This window comes from Notolabrus celidotus, chromosome 23 (assembly GCF_009762535.1).
Source record: "Notolabrus celidotus isolate fNotCel1 chromosome 23, fNotCel1.pri, whole genome shotgun sequence".
In the NCBI taxonomy this organism is placed as follows: Eukaryota; Metazoa; Chordata; class Actinopteri; order Labriformes; family Labridae; genus Notolabrus; species Notolabrus celidotus.
In genome coordinates this window covers 23,919,147-23,944,856 of record NC_048294.1, presented here as the reverse complement: position 1 = coordinate 23,944,856, position 25,710 = coordinate 23,919,147, and the positions used below count along the sequence as shown (strand labels likewise).

Genomic DNA, 25,710 nt, shown 5'->3' with positions numbered 1-25,710 from the left:
CTAGACCACTCTATGTCAAATTATGAACAGAGACCCCACACCAAGACAGGGTAAGACTCAGTCTGACCCCACCTTAATCCACCATGAGCATTGCACCTCATAGTATTTAGCTAGTTACAGCGGAGAGGAAAAACTTCCTTTAACAGACAGAAACCTCGAGCAGGACCAGACTCATGCTAGACACACATCTGCCTCGACCGAGTTGGGTCTGGAAAGAGGGATAGAGGAGAATAAGAGAGAGAGGGAGCGGTGATAGTGATGAGACAAGTAGTAGTAGCTGTTGCCGCTAGAGTCCAGCACGTCCATATCAGCTGGAGTCTGGAACGTCCACAGCAGGAGGACGTCTACGGCAGCTCAGAGGAACCTACGAGACAAGGGAGCTCAGGGACTCCAGAAAGGTCTATGGTTAGTAAATAGTAAAACAGACAGAACAAAGGATAACACCAATGAATTGACTTCTTTGAAAACAAGAGAGAACCAGAAGATCAGGAGACTGCTCTGTGTGGTATGTCTCAAGAAGACCTTTTAGAACCTCCGACTTCTAAGAAACACGTGGAGGAAATAGAATGAAACCACCTCCACCACGAGTGAAAGTTTCTTGTTTTCCAGAATCATCACGCTGTGGTTGGATGTTTCCTCTGTGCTCCTTTGCTCAGTGAGGTGACAAACTGAAATGTCATGTTTTGGTAACATGACTTGGAAACCCCTCAGGGGCAAACAGCTGGCCTGTGTAGGACAAGAGTGAAGTAACTAGAATTATGGACTCCCTGTTTTTGTTGTACGTCAAAGGACACGACTGATGTGGTGACAGCTCTGGGATTGAGCTGTGTTTCCAAATGCTTGATTACGCAGCTTTTCTCCCTTTAATCATCACGCTGGAGTCCTAAGTGTGTCCCTAAACAGTGCTCAGTCTATGTCTGGCCCTTTATCAATCAATCAATCAAGTTTTATTTATATAGCACCTTTCATATAAATCAAATGCAAATCAAAGAGCTTTACGGTGATTGTAAACAAGAAAGAAGCAGAAATAAAAGAATGGCATAAAGACATTAAAAAACAAAAATGGATTATTAAATAGAGACTAATGCAGACCGACAACAATATAATATGTGTAATTAAAATAAGTTAAAGCGCCAAATTAATATTAAGAATATAAATAGTTAAAATAAATACATTTTAAAAGGGTAAGGATAAGAGTTGAAAAAAATTAAGGCTTAAAATATCAATAAAACTGAGCAGATAAATTAAAATAAATAATCAAATAAATAAATAAAATAAAATAAAATAAACATTAAAAATAATATAATAATAAAGCAACATTTGAATCATTATAATAGTAAAAGTAAGTCATAAAATAGTGAAACCCTACATAAGACCCAATGGTTCACCAGTTTTATGATTCTAGCCTGCTAATGTCAATAATATAATTAAACCTTTATTAAAACTCCAGCTTTCTGCAGACTGCTTGTGTATTTTTGTCTTTTCGTATTGATTTTAAAATGATGTCACTAGTTTTTAAGGCGCTGCATGTCCTCACACCAGACTACATCTCAGAGATGCTCTATAAACCAGGAAGCCCTCTCAGATCCTCCGGCGCCTCTCTTTTAATTGTTCCTCAGAGGAGAACAGAAACTTTCAGTGACACTGCTTTCAGCTGTGATGCTCCTAAACGATGGAACAGTCTGAGAGGATCTGAGAGGAGCTGATAGAGATATTCAGACTTTTAAACATAAACTAAAAACATATTTATTCAGTCTGGCTTTAATGTAGAGTTTAACAATTTTATTACTTACTTTTTACTTTTATATTGATTTAAATGTTGATTTATTATGTTATTAATTTTAACTGTTTATCTTATTTTTATGTATTTATGTTTGTATTTATTTATTTATTTATTTATTTATTTATTTATTTATTAATTCATTTATTTATTCATTTATTCATTTATTTGTTTATTTTCATTTATCGTCTGTATTTTAAAATCAATTGTTATTTTTTAATATGTCTTGCCATTATTTTATATTTGCTTCTTGTTTTCAGTCGCTGTAAAGCACTTTGGGTTGCATTTGATTTGTATGAAAGGTGCTCTATAAATAAAGCTTGATTGTGCAAAAACAGGAGGCTGTATCAAATTAGGTGAATCAAAACAAGTGCACATGAATAACAATCAAAGCCGTCTGCAAAGAGCAAGAACGCAGAATGTGAGTGTTATAAAAACAAAGGACTACATATGAACATTTCTACATATGTAAAAGATAAACATGCTGTTGATTTAAGGAGGACAAACAAAGTGCATCTGTGTGTCAGCAGTAGAGTTGTTGAAGCTTGTGTGTTACTTTTGGCTAGCTCCTGCAGGTGCCATGAAATCAACCTGTAATGCAACAGTTTGCTCTTCACCTCTTCCTGCTCGGCTGTTTAGTGTGATTAGGTCACTCAGTGAGACTTGTGCCTGGTGTAAATTAGAACCAGTTAGGATTTGAAACGCTCTCAGATACTCTCATCTGTATGACAGGAGACATGACCGGGCACACACAGCAGTAGATTAATAACAGAACTTAAAGCTCAGACAGAGAGGAACAGGAGAATCAGATCACATGTGCTCAGAACAAAATAAGTATTTTAAGATTAAAACAAGCCACCAGCAGCAGACTACACTCTTACACAGCTCAGAAGCTGCAGACAAAATAAACCAAGCTTCTGTATGTCTAGTTTATAGACCTAAGTGGAGCACACACACACACACACACACACACGTCACACAGACACGTGCATGCAAACAGAGCCGGCTCTACCTCTGTGATTAGCGTGCTGTTATAGCTCTGCAGACCACACTTTAATTTAGGTGCGTTGGGTGTGGTCCAAGGACAGAGCCTCCACTTGTTACGTCAGCAGCTCTCTGAAGGCCGCAGCCTCCGTTCCAGTTTATTACATAATTCACAAATTCAATACGCTCGTCTTAGTCTGAGATATTTCTGCATGTTGCTCCCGGCTGCAAACGGGAGAAGTTTGGTGGTTTATGTTGCAGGAAGTAGCTGAAACAGTGTTTGAGTGTCATTCAAGGAAGCATGAGGGCATAAATTAAGAAGCTTTTACTCCTTTGTTGAGTAAAGTATGACAATGAGCTGTGATCAACATATTATAGTGAGAAAGTTTCAATCAGAGGCAGCTGTTTGTGGTTGTGTAAAAACTCTGCAGAGACGATCAGCAGGATTATGGTTTTGAGAGAAACCAGGAAGTAAGTGTGTCTGACTAATGGGCACTGTGCTACTCATCTCCAGAATGAGTATTATTAAAGTCTAGTTTGTGATCTTGTATCATAGCTCATCAGAAAGTTTCATTACTTCTGCTCAAACGTATATTATTTCCTGCTTCTTCTTCTTCTTGGTTTTGTCCCTACAAACATCCACATATGTTTGTTTTTATTACTGTTCTGTCCCCTCAGGACTGTTTGTGCAAACTGACACCTCTCAGACTGAAGACGGCCCCTTTTCACAAGAACAGAAAATAGATATGAGCACCATGTGTGGTTTTCCTGTACGACTTCTGCTTCGAGAAGCCACTTCCTTTGTAGAGAAGCAGATTATTTATGAAGACAAAACAGAGGTATCAGGTTTTATTGACACCTGCAGTCTGCTTTTATAGATACAACATATGATACTGTATCTAGCCCTGTAAAGCCTTAACCATCAAATAACTGCCATAAATTTTGAATTCTTTGAAAATTGAGTATTTATTGGACCTTCTGACAAATAATAAAAAAGAAGTGAAACAGCAGTTTTCATATATGAGTTTTAATTTGTATCATATTTGGGAATATCAGGAATTTTGGTGCAAATTTTTTGCTCAAAGTTTCTTATTTTTAAAACAAACTAAAACATATAAAAACATTTTAGCCTTTATACTTTGAGTTTCCTTCAAAATTTTCCCAAAGTAATTCCAAACATAGAATTTTTTTTTTCCATATTGCACGGCAACGTCATACATCTTCTGTATCTGCTACAGAACAAAAATAACTAATGTATTGTATATTTCTTCTCTGAATTGTTCAGTTTTTAGTGGAATTCAATGAGCAAAGGACAATTATTTACTAGGGAGCCATGGCAACATTTAACCAGTCATCAATCATCATGATACAGCAGGTTGAATATATAAAAATACAATATACTGTAAGTTATAAATATCTCAACTTCAACTCTAAATATACTTCATTATGTCATTTAAACATGTTCTTAAATAATAAAAAGACTGTATGTTGCTTTATGGAATGCATAATGTATGAAATGTAATAAAATGTTGATTGACAGATCTCCAAATAAATGTCCTGATATACCTGCTGTATCTATTTAGATACACACATTTTCAACACGGTTTGACAATAAATTAAGTAATGAAATATTAATTAGTTTTGCATCAATCCAGTAACTATTCCTCTTGAAGTTTTCATCCAAACTTTTTCAAACTTGTTAAAAATACCCCTGAAAAACCTCGAGTGGGTCTCTGATCCACTCAAGGATCAGACAGCTGACATTTTGGATGTCTCAAGTGACGTCCTTCTGGTGCTTGAATTACTCACACCTGGTGGATTATCCGTGCACTGCATGTATCTGATTGTATACATCAGGTTTTATCTGAACAAATATATCACACTGATGATGTAGAGGTCTCAAAAACTGATGTATTAAATATGATATGCTTGGCATTATAGGTCTAGAAAATCAACCACAGTTATGTAGATAAACACAGCGTATGTGTGCTTTCATTTGAAGGATGAATGTTCATTTACATCCTCACACCAGTATTTTCTACTGATAGATTCCATATCATATTTATGTCCCATTGTCCCCAGATAGAAGGGGACAGATGGGCTGCAAGAACCAGTAAATCACCGGGGTTATGAAGTGGGTGTGGCCTCCTTTCACTTGTGTTTCCTTGAGTTAGGCCCACGACACCTCAAAGAAGCTTTACTGTTATCTGTGGCATCCCGGAGCTGCCCCACTTCCAGCCAGCTCCCAGAACCTGCTTTCATTACAACAATACCCATGCAGCACTTCTTCATTCAACAGACACAGACTCTGTTAAATGCAAGCCACAAAATCTTTGATAACTAAATTGTTTCAGCGACATGAGGATGTCTTTTTGGGCTTTGGGAAATGTTTTCCTGCATTTTTGATGTCATAGACTTTGAGAATAAAGATCAGTCATTATGTGCAGCCTTATTGCTTTGTTGTCCTCATCACTCTTTTCTCCCTCTCTCCTGCAGGGCATCTTTTCAGTGACCAACCCCCACGCTGATATCTTCTTGGTTGCCCGTGTGGAGAAGGTGCTCCAGAATGGCATCACTCACTGCGCCGAGCCGTACATCAAGACCTCTGACATCAACAAGGTCCACCGCCTTTCGCTTTTTCAGACCCAGCTAGAGATGCAAACAGCAGTGAGCGCTCCACTTTCCCATACTGTTGTTTTTTTTTCTCTCTCTCCACCATATTGATTTTGTGTTTTCTGTTTGTCTTCTCCCGGGTGTCCCTGCAGACCGCCCAGAAGGTGCTCAAAGCTGCCAAGCAGACATGCCAACGCTTGGGCCAGTACAGGATGCCATTTGCCTGGGCTGCCAAGTAAGACAGGAATACTCCACAAGTCAAAATATCACACAATAATGAATCAGTTTGGATTCTCCTCAGAGGGAAGCACAAAAATATCTTCCTCTTATCCCACTGCACTGGATTTTAAAGCCTAAAATTCAAGCCATGCCTTTATCTTTATTCATATATTTATGGATCGATATCTATTTAAGGTTAATTTTCTACACTTGCCTGTTCTAACTGAAATCACTCAAAGTAGTGGGATGTGAGGATACTGTGGATTCAGTTCCAAATAAGCCATTAGACGGTGAAATCCTCCATCTACTACCTGGCCCGTTGAAGTGGCACCACGGCACTCAACCTTTGATTTATGTCAGTGCTTGCTGCAGCTTCGGATTTATGATGATGGCTTTTCAAAGTACTTACTTTATGTAGTTACAAAAACAGAAGCCTGGAGCTGCAGGGATGTGGAGCAGATGTAGAAAAAGGTGTCTCTCTTCAGAGTGGGGATCAATGTGCAACTTTCTGCAACAGATCTGAGGCACTCAGAGGGACATTCAATTAGAAGCCTTGATTTGTAAGGCCTGCAGAGTCATACAGAGTCACAGGAGATGGCGTTTGACCCTTGCTCTGTGGGTGATCACACTCTAGTCCATATCCACGACACAAACATCTGTCAGGTCGGCTCCTACAATTATTTAGGTGTCCATCTAGATAGTAAGTTCAGCTGGGAGACCCACAGTGATAACCTGTGTTCCCGTGTACAGCACAGATTGTATTTTTTACATGGGCTCAGGTAGTTTGGTGTTAATCAGCAGGCTTTTGTTTTATCAGGCTGTACTGGAGAGTAGTATCAGGTATGGGATGACAGCATGGTATGGTAACCTCTCTGTTCAGCTGAAACTCTCTCGCCTGGTGCAGACTGCCATGAAGGGTCATAGGAAAGACTGGCAACCCTTCCCTACAGGCCATTTATGAGCGGTCTGTTCTTGGGCAGGCTCAGAGAGTACTCTCAGATCCATTGAACATCCTTTACTCTGAGTATGAACTTTTAGAGTCTGGAAGAAGGTACAGAGTCCCCAAATGTAAACTGAATCGTTTTAAAAACAGCAGAAATGGGTAAAATTATAAAAGGCATTATTATAGATCAAATACTTAAAACATAGAATAAAAACAATAGAGTAAAATTAATAATAATAAATAATAATACATTTTATTTAGAAGCGCCTTTCAAAGCACTCAGGGTCGCTTTACAGACAGATTAAAACACAATAAATAAAAGAACACGATAAACTAAATAAAAACAACAAGCAAAGTAACACCAAGTTAAAATGAAGCAGTGGAAATTAAGCGGGGAATGCAGTTTGAAACAGATGGGTTTTGAGTTTTAATCTGAAGAGGGGTAGTGAGTCAGAGTTTCGGATGTCTGGTGGGAGTGAGTTCCAGAGTTGGGGAGCAGAGTGACTGAAAGCTCTGTTCCCCATGGTGCTGAGACGGGCGGGGGGCACAGAGAGGTGGAGGGAGGAGGAAGACCTGAGGGAGCGAGAGGGGGTGACGATGTGGAGGAGATCAGACAGGTACGGGGGGGAGAGGTTTTGGACGGCCTTGAAAGTGTAGAGGAGGATTTTGAAATTGATTCTGAGTTTGACCGGTAGCCAGTGGAGCTGCTGGAGGACAGGGGTGATGTGGTGAAAGGAGGGGGTTCTGGTGATGATGCGGCCTGCAGAATTCTGGACCAGTTAAAGTTTATGGAGGGATTTGTGAGGGACACAGAAGAGGAGTGAGTTACAATAATCGATATGGGAAGTGACGAGACTGTGGACCAGGATAGCAGTGGTGTGAGGGGTGAGAGAGGGGCGGAGACGGTTGATGTTGCGGAGATGGAAATATGCAGACCGGGTTATGATATTGATGTGAGAGTTGAAAGAAAGTGAGCTGTCGAGGATGACACCCAGACTCTTTACCTGGGGGGAGGGGGACACTGTTGAACTGTCGATGGAGAGGGAGAAACTGTCGGCTTTGGATAAGGTGGATTTGGTGCCTATAAGGAGGAGTTCTGTTTTATTGCTGTTGAGTTGAAGGAAGTTGGAGGTGAACCAGGACTTGATCTCAGAGAGGCAGAGGGTGAGGGAGGAGGGTGGGAGAGTGGAGTCTGGCTTACTGGAAAGGTAGAGCTGGGTGTCATCCGCGAAGCAGTGGAAGTGTATGCCGAATTTGCGGAAGATATTGCCAAGTGGGAGAAGGTAGATGATGAAGAGGAGGGGCCCCAGGACAGAGCCCTGGGGCACACCTGAAGTGACGGGGGAGGGTTGAGAAGTAATAAATAAAATAATTAAGAGTGGAAGAAAAGTTAAAAATAAGGTAGAGTAAAAAAGATCAGATGAATAAAATAAATAAATTGATAAATAAATAATTAAATAAGATAAATAAATGTTGGTAAAGCAATGATTAAGATAATAATGCAATCCAGGGCTAAAAATAAATAACTCCAAATTAAAAGCTCTGCAATGTCTCATCACAATTCTACACGCAGATTTAAGAACTTTTAGAGCGTCAGAAAGAAGCAGGAGGACTCATTCGACAAAGTATCAGTAGTTTCAGTCACTTTAAGGTGATAAAGCCGAAGTTCTGTACACTGGAAGTCTATTCTCATACATTATATGTGCTCATTATGCTCATTACTGTTCTTTAGAAAAAACAAAGTAAACACAAGACTTCTAAAATTATGACGGGAACCACTTCTGCCACAACACCTGCTTTCCTTTTGTGAACTGAACCAAACACTGCTGTCATATTCTGCCCCAGCCTGTAACTCATTACACATTATTACACACTGCACCGTTTATAGATATATTCATAACCTTGCTTGGAAATGTGAGGACCATTTCTGCAGGAGCTGTAGTCATGTGTGATGTGTTTTCCAGGCAAGTGTTCAAAGACGCTCAGGGCAGCCTGGACATGGACGGGAAGTTCTCTCCTCTCTACCGCCAGGACAGCAGCAAGATCTCCAACGATGACATCATGAAGCTGCTGGCCGACATCAGGAAGTGAGTCAATACCACCGGGGTGCTTTTACAGAGAGTGACTGGTTACTGTAGCAGAAAACACTCGTGTGCTTGCACGTTGTTATGCCTCTGGGTCAATTTGAAACAGTGTTTAATCGGAGACGCTGCTGTGCATCGGAACATCTTTCTCTTTGTCTCTTTGTTCTTGTTTTAAATCTCCTTTTCCTTCTTCTCAGACCTGAGAAGAGCAAACTTCAGAGCATCCCTGGACAACTGAACGTCACAATTGAGTGTGTCCCACCTGACATCTCAAGTACGTGACTATCTCTGAGCGCTCCCCTTCTCCTAACGTTTGTGCGTCTGTAACAGGGAACATAAATATAAAGGAGCTTTCATGCTTTCTCAATTTAGACCAGATCAAATTACTTCCTGAATTTTGCAGTAAACAATCTTTTTGAGCCTGTTGTTGTTTACAGTAAGCCTCTATTTTTGCTCTGCTTTCATATTTTATATCATCTGCTGCTGTGTCTTGTGAGCAGGCTGTTACATAAGACCTGCCTCCCTGTTCTCGTGTCAGTCTACAAGTCTCATTTCACAGTTAGCCTCTTCTGACCTCATGTAGACTGCAGTATGTGAAAAAACTGTATAAATAATATCGAGACCAAATCTGTAATTCTGCCTTCCTTAAGTCCTGCATGGTTTGAAATTAAAAACACGAGCATGTGTGTTTATTTTCTGTGTACAAGTACCCTTATGACCTTGAGATGTCTCCTAAACAAAAACCTAAGTGGAGGTTTGATTCCCTAACTTGTGCACCCCGTCCCCTCAGACACGGTGACTTCTACGTATGTTCCTGTGAAGCCCTTTGAGGACGGCTGTGAGCGGGTCTCAGTGGAGGTGGAGGAGTTTCTCCCCGAGGAGGCCAAGTACAATTACCCCTTCACCACCTACAAGAACCAGCTCTACATCTACCCCCAGCTGCTCAAGTACGACAACCAGAAATCCTTCACCAAGGTGAGCGACAGTGAAGCTGGTTAAAAGTTAAGAGTAGTGATGCTAGCAGCACATTGCACATTGACTGACTGATGTGATGTTTTTTCTCCCCAGGCGAGAAACATTGCAGTGTGCATCCAGTTTCGAGATTCAGATGAAGAAGGTTCAACACCTCTAAAGGTGAGCTGCATTTAAAAAACAAATCACATGTTTGAGTTAAGCTGCATGAACAGTGTTGGACGTGAAGTATAGCTCTTAGGCACCAAATGTGAAATGGACAAAATCCACTGGATCCATGTCCGGTCCGTCTCTGATCCGTCACAGCACCGGATCTGATAGGTTTCTATTCTAGTCAATGTGTTAACTTCCACTGGATCCGCTCCGTTGCGTTCCGGCAGGTCGGAGCCCTCCGGATCAGATACACAAGACTTCTGTTTTTGCCAGATGCAGGAGCACGACGCATCAATCTCAACAGAGCAGATGGAGCGGGACAGGAAGTCAGGTTTCCCCAAAACAAAATGAAAACATCCGGTTAATTTTCAGAATAAAACACTCTGTGTTATCACCAGATCGTATTTCACTTAACTACAACAACAAACCAAAGTCATGATGAGTGGAGCCAGGCCTGGAGTCAACAGGTCAGAGGTTTTCAGCGGACCAGAAAGACAACATGGATGAGGAGAGGAGGAGGAGAATCCTTGATTCAGTGACTACAGCTGTCCGGCGGTCCTGCTCCGTGAGAGCATGGAGCCGGACTGAAGGAAATCCATTAGATCACTCAATACAATAATTGAAAACAAACATCGATTAGTTTATGGAGTGAGAGGGATGATGTCATGAGGGGAATCTGAGTTCATTTGCACAAGAGGAACATGCATAAGTCAAATGAATGAAGGAGGAGTGATCATCTATAGAGATAAAACAGGCGTTCTGTTTGTTCTCAATAAATCACCGTGAGCCTAGTGCAGAGACAATAATCCTGTCAGGAACATTTTTGGATTATCCTGGGTGAGATTTGATCGATAACAGAGAATCCTCCAGCATGATAAACTTCTCTCTTTATTGCTCTTCACAAAGTGGATGTGAACGAGCAGCTGAGGGGCCAGAGGAGGAGGAGAGAGGAAATGCTTACAGAAGCTGGTTATTATAGCTGGCAGGAGGAGATAATGAATGGTCACTCTCTTTTCCCTCCTTTTCTCCCCCCTCTTTCTTTCTCTCTCTCTCTCTCTCTCTCTCTCTCTCTGTGGCCACACATGTCAAATATTTGTGGGTGGAAAAAGTTATCAGAGCAGCGTGGATGTTTTTTTTCTTTCCAAAGGGAGGGAGGGAAACATGGATTCTTTGACTTCGGCAGCCAAAACATTTACTTGATGCTCTTGATTAAGACCAGACAGATCAGCACGCACGCACGCACGCACGCACGCACGCACGCACGCACGCACGCACGCACGCACGCACGCACGCACGCACGCACGCACGCACGCAGACAGTCTGGTCTCCAACAATGCTTCAGGCACAGCGAGGCAGAGAGTAACATACAAACAATGAGCCGGAACCAGCAGCACACCTCTCAGGAGATTAAATCAGAGGGAACAGAAGCTTGAGGAGGTTCTTGGTTTTTCATCAGACACAAATCTGACTGAGAGTTTTTTAAAGCAGGAATGTGAAAGTTAAAGATGACGATGACATTTATCTTTGTTATGAACAACTACTTCATGTAAGGGATAATGTATGGTTAGCAGGTTGTTATGGAAAAAGAATCCAGACAAGGTGAGAGAAGACCCCGACATGAAGTGGAGGGGTCTTGACCATCCTGAATTATCCCGCTTATTACCCGGCTACTAACTTAAAATACAAACACGTTGTTAAAAACATTGATTAGAGATTATTTTATTGATTTAAATGATTTATGTTTACAGTTTTTGAAAATAGTCCCAGTGATTCCTCGTCAGTGATCGTTCCATGGTGATGGATTCTTCTCTGCCTGTTTTGGTGGATTGAACATGAAACTGTCCTCATTCAGCTCTCCTTCTTCTCTGAGCTCTGTGGTTCACACACCTTTAAAAAGAAACTAATGTCACAACTTTGAACCCTGCTGCTATCATCACCACCACTCATGGTTTAACTTTCTTTGTAGAGATATACTAACCTAAAGTTTCTCTCACCTGCTCCACTCCTTCATCATATTGATGGACAGGATCCAAGATGAAAACATTTCAATCAGGAGAGACACAATTTGAATATTAAAGATTATTTATTACAACTGAATGAATGATGGAACTTGACAGAAATCTTTGGCGTAAGGACTCTATGGGGATAATGTTGTGAGCGTAGGATGCATGAATTTGGCAGCTGAAGAAATCCCCCTAGAGTCCAGACACTGGTGGTGGTGGTTGATGATCCTAGGAATTGAAGACTTGCAGAGACCAGGTGGAGATGGGGAGGTAGAGGGGTGCGCACCATCAATGCAAGAAGGAACTAGCTGGAGAGAGAGACACATTTAAAAAGACAGCAGAAAGTTGATAGGCTGACGATAAGGGCGTGCCACTGAGCTATTGGATGACGCAGCTGCTGATTAACCAATGACAGCTCCGGAGCATGTAGCTGGAAGCGGGTGAGCTATTGAACGAGGGAGAGGAGAGTTAAACAACTGCTGTGATCGCTTTATAGTCTTCCTGTCTGAACTTTCACCAGAGCTACATTTGTAGCCTGTTGATTTAGCATGCTAACTGCAGCTAACGTTTTAGCCACATTGTTTACCAATATGATGCTAACGGTTTTACCTCACATTACGGTCTATGGTGTCAACAAGCAGAAGCTAAATGTGTCTGAACTCTTTTCCGTGGATTGATTTGACATGACGTGTGATCAGTTTGTCTCTGGTGTTGCTCATGTTAGTGAAAGTTAATAACCGTAGTCAAGGGGTTTTGACCAATCAGAATCAAGCATCGTACACAACCGGAAGATCAGTAAGACAGATTGGTAATAATACCAGTTAAAGACACATTATGAGCTCAGGTTGGATTTGTTTGTTAAAAATGTTCCTCTAATGTCGGAAAAAAGACGAGCTAGTGGAAAATGTTTGTTTCTGACCAGTTTACTAGTCAGCTGATATTATGGAGCCTTGCATCTCTGCTCTAACTATCTGTGTTTATGTTTATGCACTGACATGAAAACATTTTTAGATAAAATATCATACAGAGGAAATGCTTGATTCAGAAATGTTGCAATCTTGTCGTGTGTCCCTTAGAACAATTTCTGCCTGCATGGTTTAAATGCTGTCCACACGGTCTGCAGCACCTGTAGATTAGCTGAAAGTCTGCATGAGCATTGTTTAACAATGTACAATCATGCTAAATACACTTTGTCTATGTTATTTGTTAAAGAAAGCATCCCTTTTGAGTATCTGTTCACAGTTATATTTTACTTTTTTATATTCCAGCTAGGGCTGGGCGATAAATCGATAACGATAATTATCTTGCTAACGATAATTAGAGAAGAAAAACGCTTTTCGTCTCCATGTTTCCTCGTGGTTGAAGGAGTTCTGCGTCGCAGAGTGTGTCACGTAATGCAACGTCCCGGGACGGGACGTGACGTGACGTCGTGCTGGGAAATGAAGAAGAAGAATCGATAACATTTGAGGTGTAGAATTCAGAATTGATCAATTGGAACCGGTTCTAAGTCGGATCCGGTTTTTGATGCCACCAAACATTAGACAGAAGATGAATAAGGCACTGAACAGCTAATTATATCACAGGGTGAGAGGTATTTAAAGAATTCAAGAAGTTTATCAGAAAACTAAATCCAGACACAAACTAACAAACTGTCTTCAACTTTCACTCAGGACCAAAAATCTGACATTAAAATTAAATGAAGTAATGATTTGATATTTATTGTGATAATTATCGATATCGACTGATGTGAAATATTTTATTGTGATAACATTATTTTCAATTTCGCCCAGCTCTAACTCCAGCTCCAAAATAATCTCTAAATCAGTCCCAAAAGTCTGTCATCACAAGGCCCTGGTGTTTTCATCATGTGTGGTTTCCTACATGTATGAACAGGACAGATTCCCTGAAAGAAAACATCCAAGGTAGTTCCTATAGCTGCACCTCAACCCTCATCCTGAGCCGGGTAATCAGGACTCCCATCAGCCCCTTTAACTTGCTGCAGCTGCTTTAAAGGGTTGTTTTTTCCCAAACCAAGCACCACACCTGCATAGCTACTCCACCGTCTGATCTGGAGCTACAGATCTTTGCTAAAATCTGTGTAATCTCCCCCCTCCTCCTCCTCCTGCTTCTCCCCTGATTGCCCTAAGATCTAAATCCTATCCTCTTTTCCTCTGATCCTCTCCCCTCCTCACGACTCCTCCTGCTCTGATCAGTCTCAATTTCCATCATCTGGCTCCAGAACCCCTCCTTCCTCTGGCCAGCACTGCTCATTATTGTTCATTAGAGATGACTACAGTTGTTAGTGTCCTAATTACAGAAACAAACGAGCCACCAGGACTGGCCGGGGCCGGAATTGTTTTTCCCCTTTTTGTCGCCCCTTATTAGAAATATCCTGAGCGGCTCAGGCTTGACCTCTCCTCACAAGTTTATGTTCCCACAGAGACTCTTCTTTGAATCTCTGCAGCTCAGGTTTAACACAGAGCTTCAAAACTGTTAGAACACCTGACATATCTGAATATGTTGACCTATTTTTTTCCTTTAAATCATGAGTTAATTTCATAATGTTCATGAAACATGCAGATGGTTGCTCTGAGCACAACATATATCAGATCAATCAATCAATCAATCTTTATTTGTAGAGCACCAAATCACAACAAACTTTATCTCAAGAAGCTTTTCCAAACAGAGCAGGTCTAGACCACTCTATGTCAAATTATGAACAGAGACCCAGCACCAAGACAGGATAAGACTCAGTCTGACCCCACCTTAATCCAACATGAGCATTGCACCTCATAGTATTTAGCTAGTTACAGCGGAGAGGACAAACTTCCTTTAACAGGCAGAAACCTCCAGCAGAACCAGACTCATGTTAGACACACATCTGCTGAGACCGAGTTGTGTCTGGAAAGAGGGATAGAGGAGAATAAAAGACAGAGGGAGCGGTGAAAGTGATGAGATGAGTAGAAGTAGGTGTTGCCTCTGGAGTCCAGCACGTCCGTATCAGCTGGAGTCTGGAACGTCCACAGCAGGAGGACGTCTACGGCAGCTCAGAGGAACCTTCGAGACAAGGGAGCTCAGGGACTCCAGAAAGGTCTATGGTTAGTAACTTTAATGGGACTGGAAGAGTTAAAGTAAGTGATGAGGGGGATGGGGTGAAGGGGGTGAGATAGGATCACTGTGTGTCAGTGAACCAGTTCCCCCGGCAGTCTAAGCATATAGCAGCATAACTAAGAGCTGGTCAAAGCCTGAGCCTGCAAAACTGAAGTGAGTCCTGCTGTTTTTATCCACTTTTAACTTTAATATTTGGTTTGTCCACCTTTTGCAGCGATTACAGCAGCACATCCCTCTGACATAGTGTCAATATACTTCCTGAGAACTTCAACACTTATGTTATCTCTCTGTCTTCTGCAACTCAAGCTCAAAGGCTTCCTTTGAATGTACAATAGATCCACTTAATTCTCAGGTTTAAAACAGAGCTTTGGATTTGTAATACTTCAGAATTTTCAGAGTGAATTCATAAAATAACGCTCATATGTATCTTCTAAAAAAGTACAGCTTGAAAATTCACACTTCTTTCATTTTCAGCCGCTCTTATTAAGACAGAAACCACACTTTTAAAAAAGTCATCTTCTCTAATCCTCGGTTTCATCTCTCCTGTGCACACAATGAAGGGCTGCACACTCACCTTTACCGCCTTTAATCACAGATACCTGAGCTCTTACTCACCACTGTGCCCCGACATGAAAGGGTCAGGCCTGTGATGACTGATGTCCATGTTTGCCTTTCAGTGCATCTACGGCAAGCCTGGAGACTCACTCTTCACCAGCAGCACCTACGCGGCCGTCCTGCACCACAACCAGAGCCCTGAGTTCTACGACGAGGTGAGATCATTCAGCCGCATTGATCAGCACTTTGACGGAGAAATGTTGAGTGAAAATGTTTGATCAAATACTTAAAGGTGAATCTGGAGCAACAATGAACTCTTTTAATTCCCTTTTTTTAAATTCTCTTAAACCCAAGTTTCTTTTCTCTACTTAAAATCCTCATTTAGCTCTGAGATAATCTCAAAAATCTGCTTCCAGTACAGCTGAGGTCAACTCTCAGACCCCATTACACACACATACACACACACACGCTCACAAAAAGGAGTCCTGATAGAGTGGCACAGCAAAGGGGCTCCATATGGCCCTGATATCAAACGGATTAGGGTCTTAAGAGTCCCCACACACCCCCACATCACACAGGGGCTCGCTCACTGGGATTTACTACCACACGCTTAAGCTTCCCGTCACATCATGAGGACTTCTGCTCAAGCAGGACTTCAGTGATCTTTATCGTTTACCATATTTTACAGACATCTTTTATCCTCTGCTCTGAGAACAGATAACACCTCTGTGTAGATTAAATTGTATTAGCTGTAGCACTTGAAGCAGGCTCGTAGTAATAGTTGTGTAACAAAGATTCTAACATCTCAGTAAGTCTTCGTCAGGAAGTGGAGAGCTTTGAAAGCATGAGTCACAATCTCAGAGATGATTCTTCAGTAAAGTTTTAAACAAGCCCGCAGAGTGATTCAAAGAAAAGTCATAAATTACAGAGTGATGATCGTGTGTGTTATTCTTAGGAAACTCTTGGTTACTAGTTCTTCATCAGAGGAAATTCACTTTAGCAGCATGTGTCACTTCCTGTGAGGGGTCCGTCATGTGAACGAGTCAGTTTCTGAGCTGTTGCTGCCCCCTGGTGGTGACACAAAACCGTTATTAGGTTTTACTAAAGGATGTTTTTTATGCATCTTTTTATTTTCTTTTAGAAGAGAGAAGACACATAAATAGATAAAAATGTAAATTGATAAATAAAAGCAAATAATACAAAATCTAACATTCAGACTTATAAATAAATCCATACTTTATTTTCTTCATCATTATTCTGCTAGAAGTTTGTTATTTATTAATTTTTATTATTATTAATATTTTTGGGCATTTTCATCTTTAATGGATAGGACAGTTGAAGAGAGACAGGAAGTGTGGGGACTAGAGGGGGGAGGGGGGGGACGACATGCAGTAAATGGTCGAGGCTGGCATCGGACCTGCGACCTCTTCGACAAGGACTATAGCCTATGTACAGTGGGGCAAAAAAGTATTTAGTCAGCCACTGATTTTGCAAGTTCTCCCACTTAGAAAGATGAGAGACGTCTGTAATTTTCATCAGAGGTACACTTCAACTATGAGAGACAAAATGAGAAAAACAATCCAGGAAATCACATTGTAGGATTTTTAAAGAATTTATTTGTAAATTATGGTGGAAAATAAGTATTTGGTCACCCACAAACAAGCAAGATTTCTGTCTCTCACAGACCTGTAACTTCTTCTTTAAGAAGCTCTTCTGTCCTCCACTCGTTACCTGTATTAATGGAACCTGTTTGAACTGGTTATCTGTATAAAAGACACCTGTCCACAGCCTCAAACACTCAGACTCCAAACTCAACCATGGCCAAGACCAAAGACCTGTCCAAGGACACCAGGAAGAACATTGTGGACCTGCACCAGGCTGGGAAGAGTGAATCTACAATAGGCAAGCAGGTTGGTGTGAATAAATCAACTGTGGGAGCAATTGTTAGAAAATGGAAGACATACAAGACCATTGATAATCTCTCTCGATCTGGGGCCCCACGCAAGATCTCATCCCGTGGGGTCAAAATGATCATGAGAACGGTGAGCAAAAATCCCAGAACTACACGGAGGGACCTGATGAATGACCTGCAGAGAGCTGGGACCAGATTAACAAAGGCTACCATCAGTAACACACTACGCAGAGAGGGACTCAAATCCTGCAGCACCAGGCGTGTCCCCCTGCTTAAGCCAGTACATGTCCAGGCCCATCTGAAGCCAGAGAGCATATGGATGATCCAGAAGAGGACTGGGAGAATATCATGTGGTCACATGAAACCAAAATAGAACTTTTTAGTAAAAACTCAACTCGTCGTGTTTGGAGGAAGAAGAATGCTGAGTTGCATCCCAAGAACACCATACCTACTGTGAAGCATGGGGGTGGAAACCTCATGCTTTGGGGCTGTGTTTCTGCAAAGGGGACAGGACGACTGATCCGTGTTAAGGGAAGAATGAACAGGGCCATGTATCGTGAGATTTTAAGCCAAAACCTCCTTCCATCAGTGAGAGCATTGAAGATGGAACGTGGCTGGGTCTTCCAGCATGACAATGATCCCAAACACACCGCTCGGGCAACGAAGGAGTGGCTCCGTAAAAAGCATTTCAAGGTCCTGGAGTGGCCTAGCCAGTCTCCAGACCTCAACCCCATAGAAAATTTATGGAGGGAGTTGAAAGTTCATGTTGCCCAGCGACCGACCCAAAACATCACTGCTCTAGAGGAGATCTGCATGGAGGAATGGGCCAAAATACAAGCTACAGTGTGTGCAAACCTGGTGAAGACTTACAGGAAATGTTTGACCTCTGTCATTGCCAACAAAGGTTGTGTTACAAAGTATTGACTTGAACTTTTGTTATTGACTAAATACTTTTTTGCCCCACTGTATACGGGCCCGCGCTTAGACCGCTTGGCCAACGGCGCCCCATTCTGCTAGAGGTTATGACCGCTTTACTTGAAAAGTTAATTCTTTGTGAAATAGTCATATTTTTATTATCTGTATCATTGGGGGTGGAGGGCTAGAGTCTATCGCAGCTGTCACTGGGCGAGAGACAGGTAGACCCTGGACAGGTCTCCAGTCAATCACAGGGCTTCATGAATCCACCACTTGGAAATTCCACAGCTTGTTCGCTTCTTTCCCAAGCAGTAGTGACGGGGGGAATGAAACCTTATGAAGCCCTGGAGCTTTCTTTCAGTTTGTTACTAAAATGATTTGAAGTTTTGAGGCTTTAAACTCAGCACACACAGTGACACCTGGTGAGTAGGAAGACTTATCACAGCCCTCTGATGGTGTGAAGCAGGGGTTCCCAAAGTGTGGGTCGGGACCCCCTGGGGGGTCGTGAGACACCAATAGGTGGTCGTGAGATTGCTTCAATATTTTATATTTTTAAAGTAATCTAAATTTGCTTATTTCACCAATTATTATTATATAAAAATATAGACACAAATAATAGTTACATTTGAAATAAAACCTTTTAAATAAGTATGTTTCATGAGTTTTCTGCCTTTCTTTGTTGCCAGATGACTCCTAAAGTTAAGGTTAGGGTTAGCTAAGTGTTAGCAGCTGATGAAACAGCCACATGTGCATGTAGGTAAACTAGTTTTGAAGTATGAAGTAAATGACAGCTTCTGACGCTCACATCAAAATCTTCAGACTTCCAACAGTTACATCATTTAGCCTAAAGAGGGACCTCTATACCAATAATCTGACTGCTCAGGTTCAACACCAAAGGATGCTTTTAAAGTGATAAACATGTATTTATAATATCAAATGTACTGCATTGGTTTTAAAGCTGAACAAAGCAACAATTACGCATGCAAGAGAGGGTTTTTAAGTATTTTTCAAATCATAACTGTAGACCAGAAAACAGGGAATAATGCACTTGATCCTGCAGATAAGCATGCCTCATATTAATTACATTTTCATTGGTTTAAAACAAGGATTAGCACATTAAGATTAACTTAATGCTAACAGAATGTGGGATATGCTGAAGCCTCTGAAGCAGGTAAGCACAGTTTGGTGCAGAAATGTGGTGAAATCCCTAAAACTGTAGCTGCTGACATTAACATCCTTGTATATACAGTATCTCCTGTATATATATATATCTCCTTCATTCCCAGAGCTTTTGTACATAGATAATTAGATAGATAACTATTCTGCGCATCCGTACATATTTATTTTTATTATATATATTATATATATTTTATTTTATTTTATTTCATTTTATTAAAAAATAACTTTCTTACATACTGTTTATAAGAGCTCCGTAATGACCGAATTTCCCTCCCCGGGATAAATAAAGTATTTCTGATTCTAACTTTCAAAATCTTTTGTGAGATATTATTCACTTTCCTCTTTTATAAAACCTCTAAAGCAAAAGATCAACTTTGTTTTAATGAGTGGTTTGTTGTATAAATCTCTTAGTGTTATAGAAAAGATTTGTCAAATGTTAAAAGTAGCACACATTGTTGAGTGTCAGTGTTTTAAGACTGGAATGATGTTGTTATAGTGAATGTAAAGCCTGGACCTTCTCCATCCTCTACAGGTTAAGATTGAGCTCCCGGTCCACGTGCACGACAAACACCACATCCTCTTCACCTTTTACCACATCAGCTGTGAGTCCAGCAGTAAGGCCAGCAGCAAGAAGAGAGAGGGAGTCGAGTCACTGGGTGAGCATGCTGAGAAATGTCCTTTACCTGAAACTGTATTTATATGTCAAAGTCAAAGTCAAAGTCTTCTCTATTGTCAAATAAACTGCAGTATGCACCAGACATACTGAGGATTTGAAATTGGGTTTCTCTCTCAGACCCTAGCAACAACAACAACAGATACACATAGGAAAGCTAGAAAAAGATAAGAAGTAAGCTAATAAAAATAATAAAATAAAGTTTGAAACGGTGCTAAAACTTTGCTATAGTGCAATTTAAAATCAAAGTGAGTGTGTGCGTTTCAGTCCTGAGGATGACAGACCTCAGCGTTGATTTGGGGGGGGATCAGTGACCGGGTTAAGTCGCCTGCTATGTGCAGGGCTTTTCGGGTAAGGCGGGAAGAGTAAATGTCATGGAGGGAGGGGAGAGAGGCACCAACAATGTTGTCAGCTGTTCTCACGATGCGCTGGAGGTTCGTTCGGCAGGACGCAGTGCAGGCCCCGTACCACACAGCGATGCTGCTGGTTAGAATGCTCTGGATGGTGCCTCTGTAGAAAGGTGTGCATGATGGGGGCAGGGGCCCTAGCTTCCCTCAGCTTGCGGAGAAAAGTAGAGGCGCTGACGTGCCTTCTTGGTCAGTGATGCAGTGTTGGTGGTCCAGGTGAGGTCTTCTGTGATGTGCACACCCAGGAACTTGGTGCTGCCCACCCTCTCCACAGCAGCACCGTGGTTGTGTCATCAGCAAACTTAGTAAAAAGGTTAGAGCTTTGCAGTGGTGTGCAGTCATGTATCTGTATCTTTTCAATCAATCAATCAATCAATCAATCTTTATTTGTATAGCGCCAAGTAACAACACATGTTCTCCTCAGACTCTTTCCAAACAGAGCAGGTCTAGACCGTACTCTATGTTCTATTATTAACAAAGACCCAACATCAAGACAGGATAAGATCCAGTCCCATCGTACAGACAGGACTCATCTTAATCCAGCATGAGCACTGCACCTCGCAGCATTTAGCAAATTACAGTGGCGAGGACAAACTTCCTTTAACAGGCAGAAACCTCCAGCAGGACTAGACTCATGTTAGACACACATCTGCTGAGACCCAGTTGGAGAGAGGGATAGAGGGAGATGAAGAGAGATGATAGTGATGAGACGAGTAGTAGTAGCTGTTGCCGCTGGTGTCTAGCACGTTCACAGCAGCTGGACGTCTACGGCAGCATTAACCCTCTGCACATGCTTTATGAATTAGGCAATGTTTTAAAGCCTCAAATCCTTGTTGAACCAGGTCTTCAGTGTGTTGAATGTTTCTGTTCTTAAAAGTTTGACCCAGCATTCATCTCCTCTGTGTTTTCCAGTGGGTTACTCCTGGATGCCTTTGCTCAAAGATGGACGGATGCAATCAGCGGAGCTCCAGCTGCCTGTAGCAGCCACCCTGCCTCCTGGATATCTGCTCCAGGACACCAAGAAGGTGAAGTCCTGTTCTCTTTAAATCCAAGACTCAGATAGGAACACCAAGGTCTCCTGTTCTAAGAATCAAACAAGCTCACGTTTACAGGACGCTAATGGATACCAGGAGGATTTGTAATCGAGCCGAAGCTGATACGTTTGTTTATATGTTGTGTCTCTGTTAAGAAACGTACCAAATAAATTCCCTTTGTTTGCTTCGAACAGTCCCAACCTGACATCAAGTGGGTGGAGAATGCAAAGACCCTGTTCAAAGTGAGGACACATGTAGCATCAACAATATACGCTCAGGTACTACAACGCTCTATTCATCCACTTCTTTGAAAGACAGTGAGTGTTTGTGTGTGTGTTTGTGTGTGTGTGTGTGTGTGTGTGTGTGTGTGTGTGTTTGACAGTAACAATACAATCTGTCCTCCACAGGATCTGCATCTCCACAAATTCTTCCAGCACTGCCAGCTGATGAGGGCAACATCAGAGGGGAACCAAGCAGAACTCATCAAATACCTGAAGGTGAGCTTACGGGTCATGAAGGAGGGAACAGTGTTTTGTTCTCCTCTGCAGCTCAAGCCTCACAAGTCCTGTTGAATACAAAAATCTGAACTAATACCTGAAAACCTCTGTGACTAAGTCTGCTCAGCTCCCCTCACCTGCTAAAGCTCTTGAGTTTCAACTATCCGTCCTCTACTAGCCAACCTGAGACTCAAACAACATCACCCTGTACATGAGCTGCAGCCGTAGCTGCCAAAAGTAAACACTGTATGGCACGTCTACTCCTTTATCAGCCCACATACAGTATGTAACCACAGCATTAATAAGCACCAGGAGAAAGTCCATCCATCTTCCTCCGCTTATCTGAATCCCGGTCGTGGTGGCAGCAGTCTCAGCATGGAAGCCCAGACACTCCTCTCCTCGGCCACTTCCCCCAGCTCTTCTGGGAGCTGGGGGAAGTGGCCGAGGAGAGGCAGACTGGTCCGATGCATACTGTGAAAATTTCCCGAATCAGTAGACATCCGGGGAGTTTTGGCATACAGCAGATTTTGCTCTTGTTCACATACTACATACTGAATTTTGGCCAAATCAGTCCGTACTGCTAGTGTAGTAGGTGGTTTCAAAAACAGCCATAATCTCACCAGCGTGTCCTGGGTCTTCCCCGTGGCCTCCTCCCAGACGTACATGGCCGAAAAACCTCCCCAGGGAGACATTGGGGAGGTATCCTGACCAGACGTCTGAACCACCTCATCTGGCTCCTCTGGATGCAGGGGAGCAGCGGCTCTACTGTGAGTCTCTCCTGGATGTCTGAGCTCCTGACCCTCTCTCTAAGGCTGAGCCCAGACACCCTGCGGAGAAAGCTCATTTCAGCTGCTTGTATTCACGATCTTGTTCTTTCAGTTATTACCCACAGCTCGTGACCAGAGGTGAGGGTTGGAACGTAGATTGACCGGTAAATTGAGAGCTTTGCCTTCTGGCTCAGCTCTCTCTACACCACGACAGACCGGTACAGCGTCCACATCACTGCAGATGCTGCCCAGATCCGTCTGTCAATCTTGCGCTCCCTCTTCTCCTCACTCGTGAACAAGACCCAGAGATACTTAAACTCCCCTGCTTGGGGTAAAGACTCTCCTCTGACCTGGAGTGAAGATTATTCACTTCAAATGGTCTCTGAGTGCTGAGTCACAAAATACTTCAGAATCAGGACCTCTATCATTTATTACTTTTATCACTCCGTTGCAGCGGAGGCTGAAGTGCAGGAGCTCGGCTCTGGCTGTTAGACAGAGCTGTTTGGCTAAACTCTGAGCTGTTTGAGGAAAGTTAGTGAACCAGTCCTGAGGGAAATGAGCAGAGCAAATACCCAAAGTCTCCCCAAATCCACCGCAGTTATGAAAATATATGAATGGCAACAAGCTGTCATCTTCAGCGGTGGATGTGCAGACAGGGACACACGAGCACAGCGGTGCAAAGAGCAGAGACAGCTATACAGACAGATTACATGCAGTACGTGATTAGCAAACAAGCTAACAGCTAAGACAACATGGAGAGGAGTTCGCTATGAAGAGACGAGCAGAGTAGTTTTGTCTAACATGTGTGCACGTGACTCAGCGTTCCATTTATGATTGGTTGGATATTTATTTCTCTTTAACCAAGCGCCAGAACGTTATCAAAAACTTGACCCATAATACTTCAAAAAATGGATTAAAGTTCAGTTCTAATATTTTGAATATATATAATAGTGTGTTAACGTGACTGTAGATATCATAGGTAGAACGTTTTTGTTGATTTGGGTTACCAGAGGCTTTAAAAGACCGAGAGCACCCATGCAATAATACACAAATACTGAAAAGAATATAATTATAAAGCAAATATTAGCAAAGATAAAACCAGTTTTTCCCTCCTTTAAGACCCCATCTATCAGAATCTATATCTTCTGTTAAAGTTGTGATGTATGTATCCCTTAAAAACCAAGATGAACTGGTTTGATTGAACTTCCTTGTTTGTCCCTCTGCTCTTTCCTCCCTCCCTCAGTGCCTGCATGCCATGGAGACTCATGTCATCATCAACTTCCTGCCTGTGGTGCTGATGCAGCTGTTTGAGGTGCTCACAGGAGCAACCAAAGAATCCCATGAGACTGCTGTCAACTCACTGCGGTCAGTTGATCATACGTCGTAAAAAACATGCATCAGTTTTTATTACTTCTTTAAATGAATGTTAAAGTTTGTCTTCCTCTGTGCCGACAGAGTGATCATACATATAGTCTCCAGATGTCACGAGGAGAGCCTGGAGCATTACCTGCGCTCTTTCGTTAAGGTGACCCAATCCACACTGCTTCTTTCACTTATGCAAAGCAATGTTCATCAGTTCCAGGTTGAAGTGCATCTTCTGTATATGGATATGTTTTTTTCTCTCTTGTCAGTACGTGTTTGTGACCAACAACCCTGCATCAGGAAACGCAGCGACCACTCATGAGGTGCTTGCCACCGCTGTAACCGCCACGCTCAAGCAAACAGCTGATTTCAACACCAGCAACAAACTGCTCAAGGTTTGTCACTCCGTCAGTCCAGCTGTAGTACCGACATTAAACAGCAGGGGGACAACTTGTACTTCAAACGCTGCTTCATTCCTCTGAAACAGAAAGTACATTTTCATCTGTTTGCATTGTTGCTACATCCAGAGAAGGTATCGAGGAGCATGTCTCTGCTTGTGTCGTATGTGTTATCTAATCCTCATAACAGACATCATCTGCCTGTCATCACTCATGTCTTTCCAAGGAAATCTACATTCTGGGAACACCCAGAGCAGTCTGATCAAAAACCCTTTTGTATCCCTCTCTGTAGTACTCCTGGTTCTTCTTTGAAATCATGGCCAAATCCATGGCCCAGTACCTGCAGGAGGGAAACCGCATGAAGGTTAGCACGACTTGATTCTTTACCTTTCCACCACTTGGATTAATCTGCTCGTCATTTTTATAACATCTGTTTTTTGTGATCAAATTTTGACTTTATTGATATTTGCATGCAGGTTGTTACAAGCAATATATTGATCAGAGCAAGCAGTATCATCATGCTTGTGCAAAAAAAAATAACCTTGTACAAATATGGAAGGGGAGAAAAAACAAAACAAAACCATTATAATAATAATAAACCAATAATAAGAAATAAAAATAATAAGAAATTCAACACAAAACCCCAACCCCCTTCCAGGCCACCATATATCAACATAATCAATGTAGGAGGCTTTTGAGTTTTGCAGAAATCAGTTGCCAAATAATCGTTTCAAAACCTTTAAAAACTTGGTCTCAGACTGCGGCATCCCTGAAGGTGAAAGTCTAAAGTACATCACTATTCTGCTCTGCAAAAGAACATCCCCATGGAACGATTACACACAACAATTCACAGTTTAGAAAATATCATTTTCAACTACGACCTGTTCAAAAAAGTTAGAGTCAAAAAACTTATAACAGCGTTACATGAAAGCACCAATGATCCTTTGGAAACATGCAAAAAAAAAAAGGAACAGGGATCTAAATATACATGAGAGCAATATTTCATGGAGTGATATCTGGAACAACACAAGACAACTATTTCAATTTATAAAAAATAAGCTAACACATTCAAAATCCTAAACAGGCTTTATTACACCACAACTTTGTAGAATGGGCACCACAGACAATAACAACTGTGTTACATGTGGT

The 25,710-nt window shown here is 41.8% G+C and overlaps 1 protein-coding gene across 4 annotated transcripts in view; it reads left to right on the top strand.

Moving 5' to 3' along the window:
• dock11 (dedicator of cytokinesis 11) overlaps positions 1-25,710 on the top strand; it is a 139,291-nt gene that overhangs the window by 38,965 nt on the left and 74,616 nt on the right. For 2 of the 4 annotated variants that reach the window (XM_034677073.1, XM_034677075.1), the window contains exons 13-27: positions 5,261-5,431; positions 5,530-5,612; positions 8,504-8,626; positions 8,821-8,897; positions 9,414-9,598; positions 9,692-9,757; positions 15,540-15,632; positions 19,956-20,079; positions 21,416-21,528; positions 21,732-21,815; positions 21,945-22,034; positions 24,045-24,166; positions 24,257-24,326; positions 24,433-24,558; positions 24,854-24,925. In XM_034677073.1, coding sequence (XP_034532964.1) covers positions 5,261-5,431; positions 5,530-5,612; positions 8,504-8,626; positions 8,821-8,897; positions 9,414-9,598; positions 9,692-9,757; positions 15,540-15,632; positions 19,956-20,079; positions 21,416-21,528; positions 21,732-21,815; positions 21,945-22,034; positions 24,045-24,166; positions 24,257-24,326; positions 24,433-24,558; positions 24,854-24,925 — 1,599 coding nt within the window. The remainder of the gene's footprint in view (positions 1-5,260; positions 5,432-5,529; positions 5,613-8,503; positions 8,627-8,820; positions 8,898-9,413; positions 9,599-9,691; positions 9,758-15,539; positions 15,633-19,955; positions 20,080-21,415; positions 21,529-21,731; positions 21,816-21,944; positions 22,035-24,044; positions 24,167-24,256; positions 24,327-24,432; positions 24,559-24,853; positions 24,926-25,710) is intronic. The other 2 variants (XM_034677077.1, XM_034677076.1) reach the window with 1 other exon arrangement.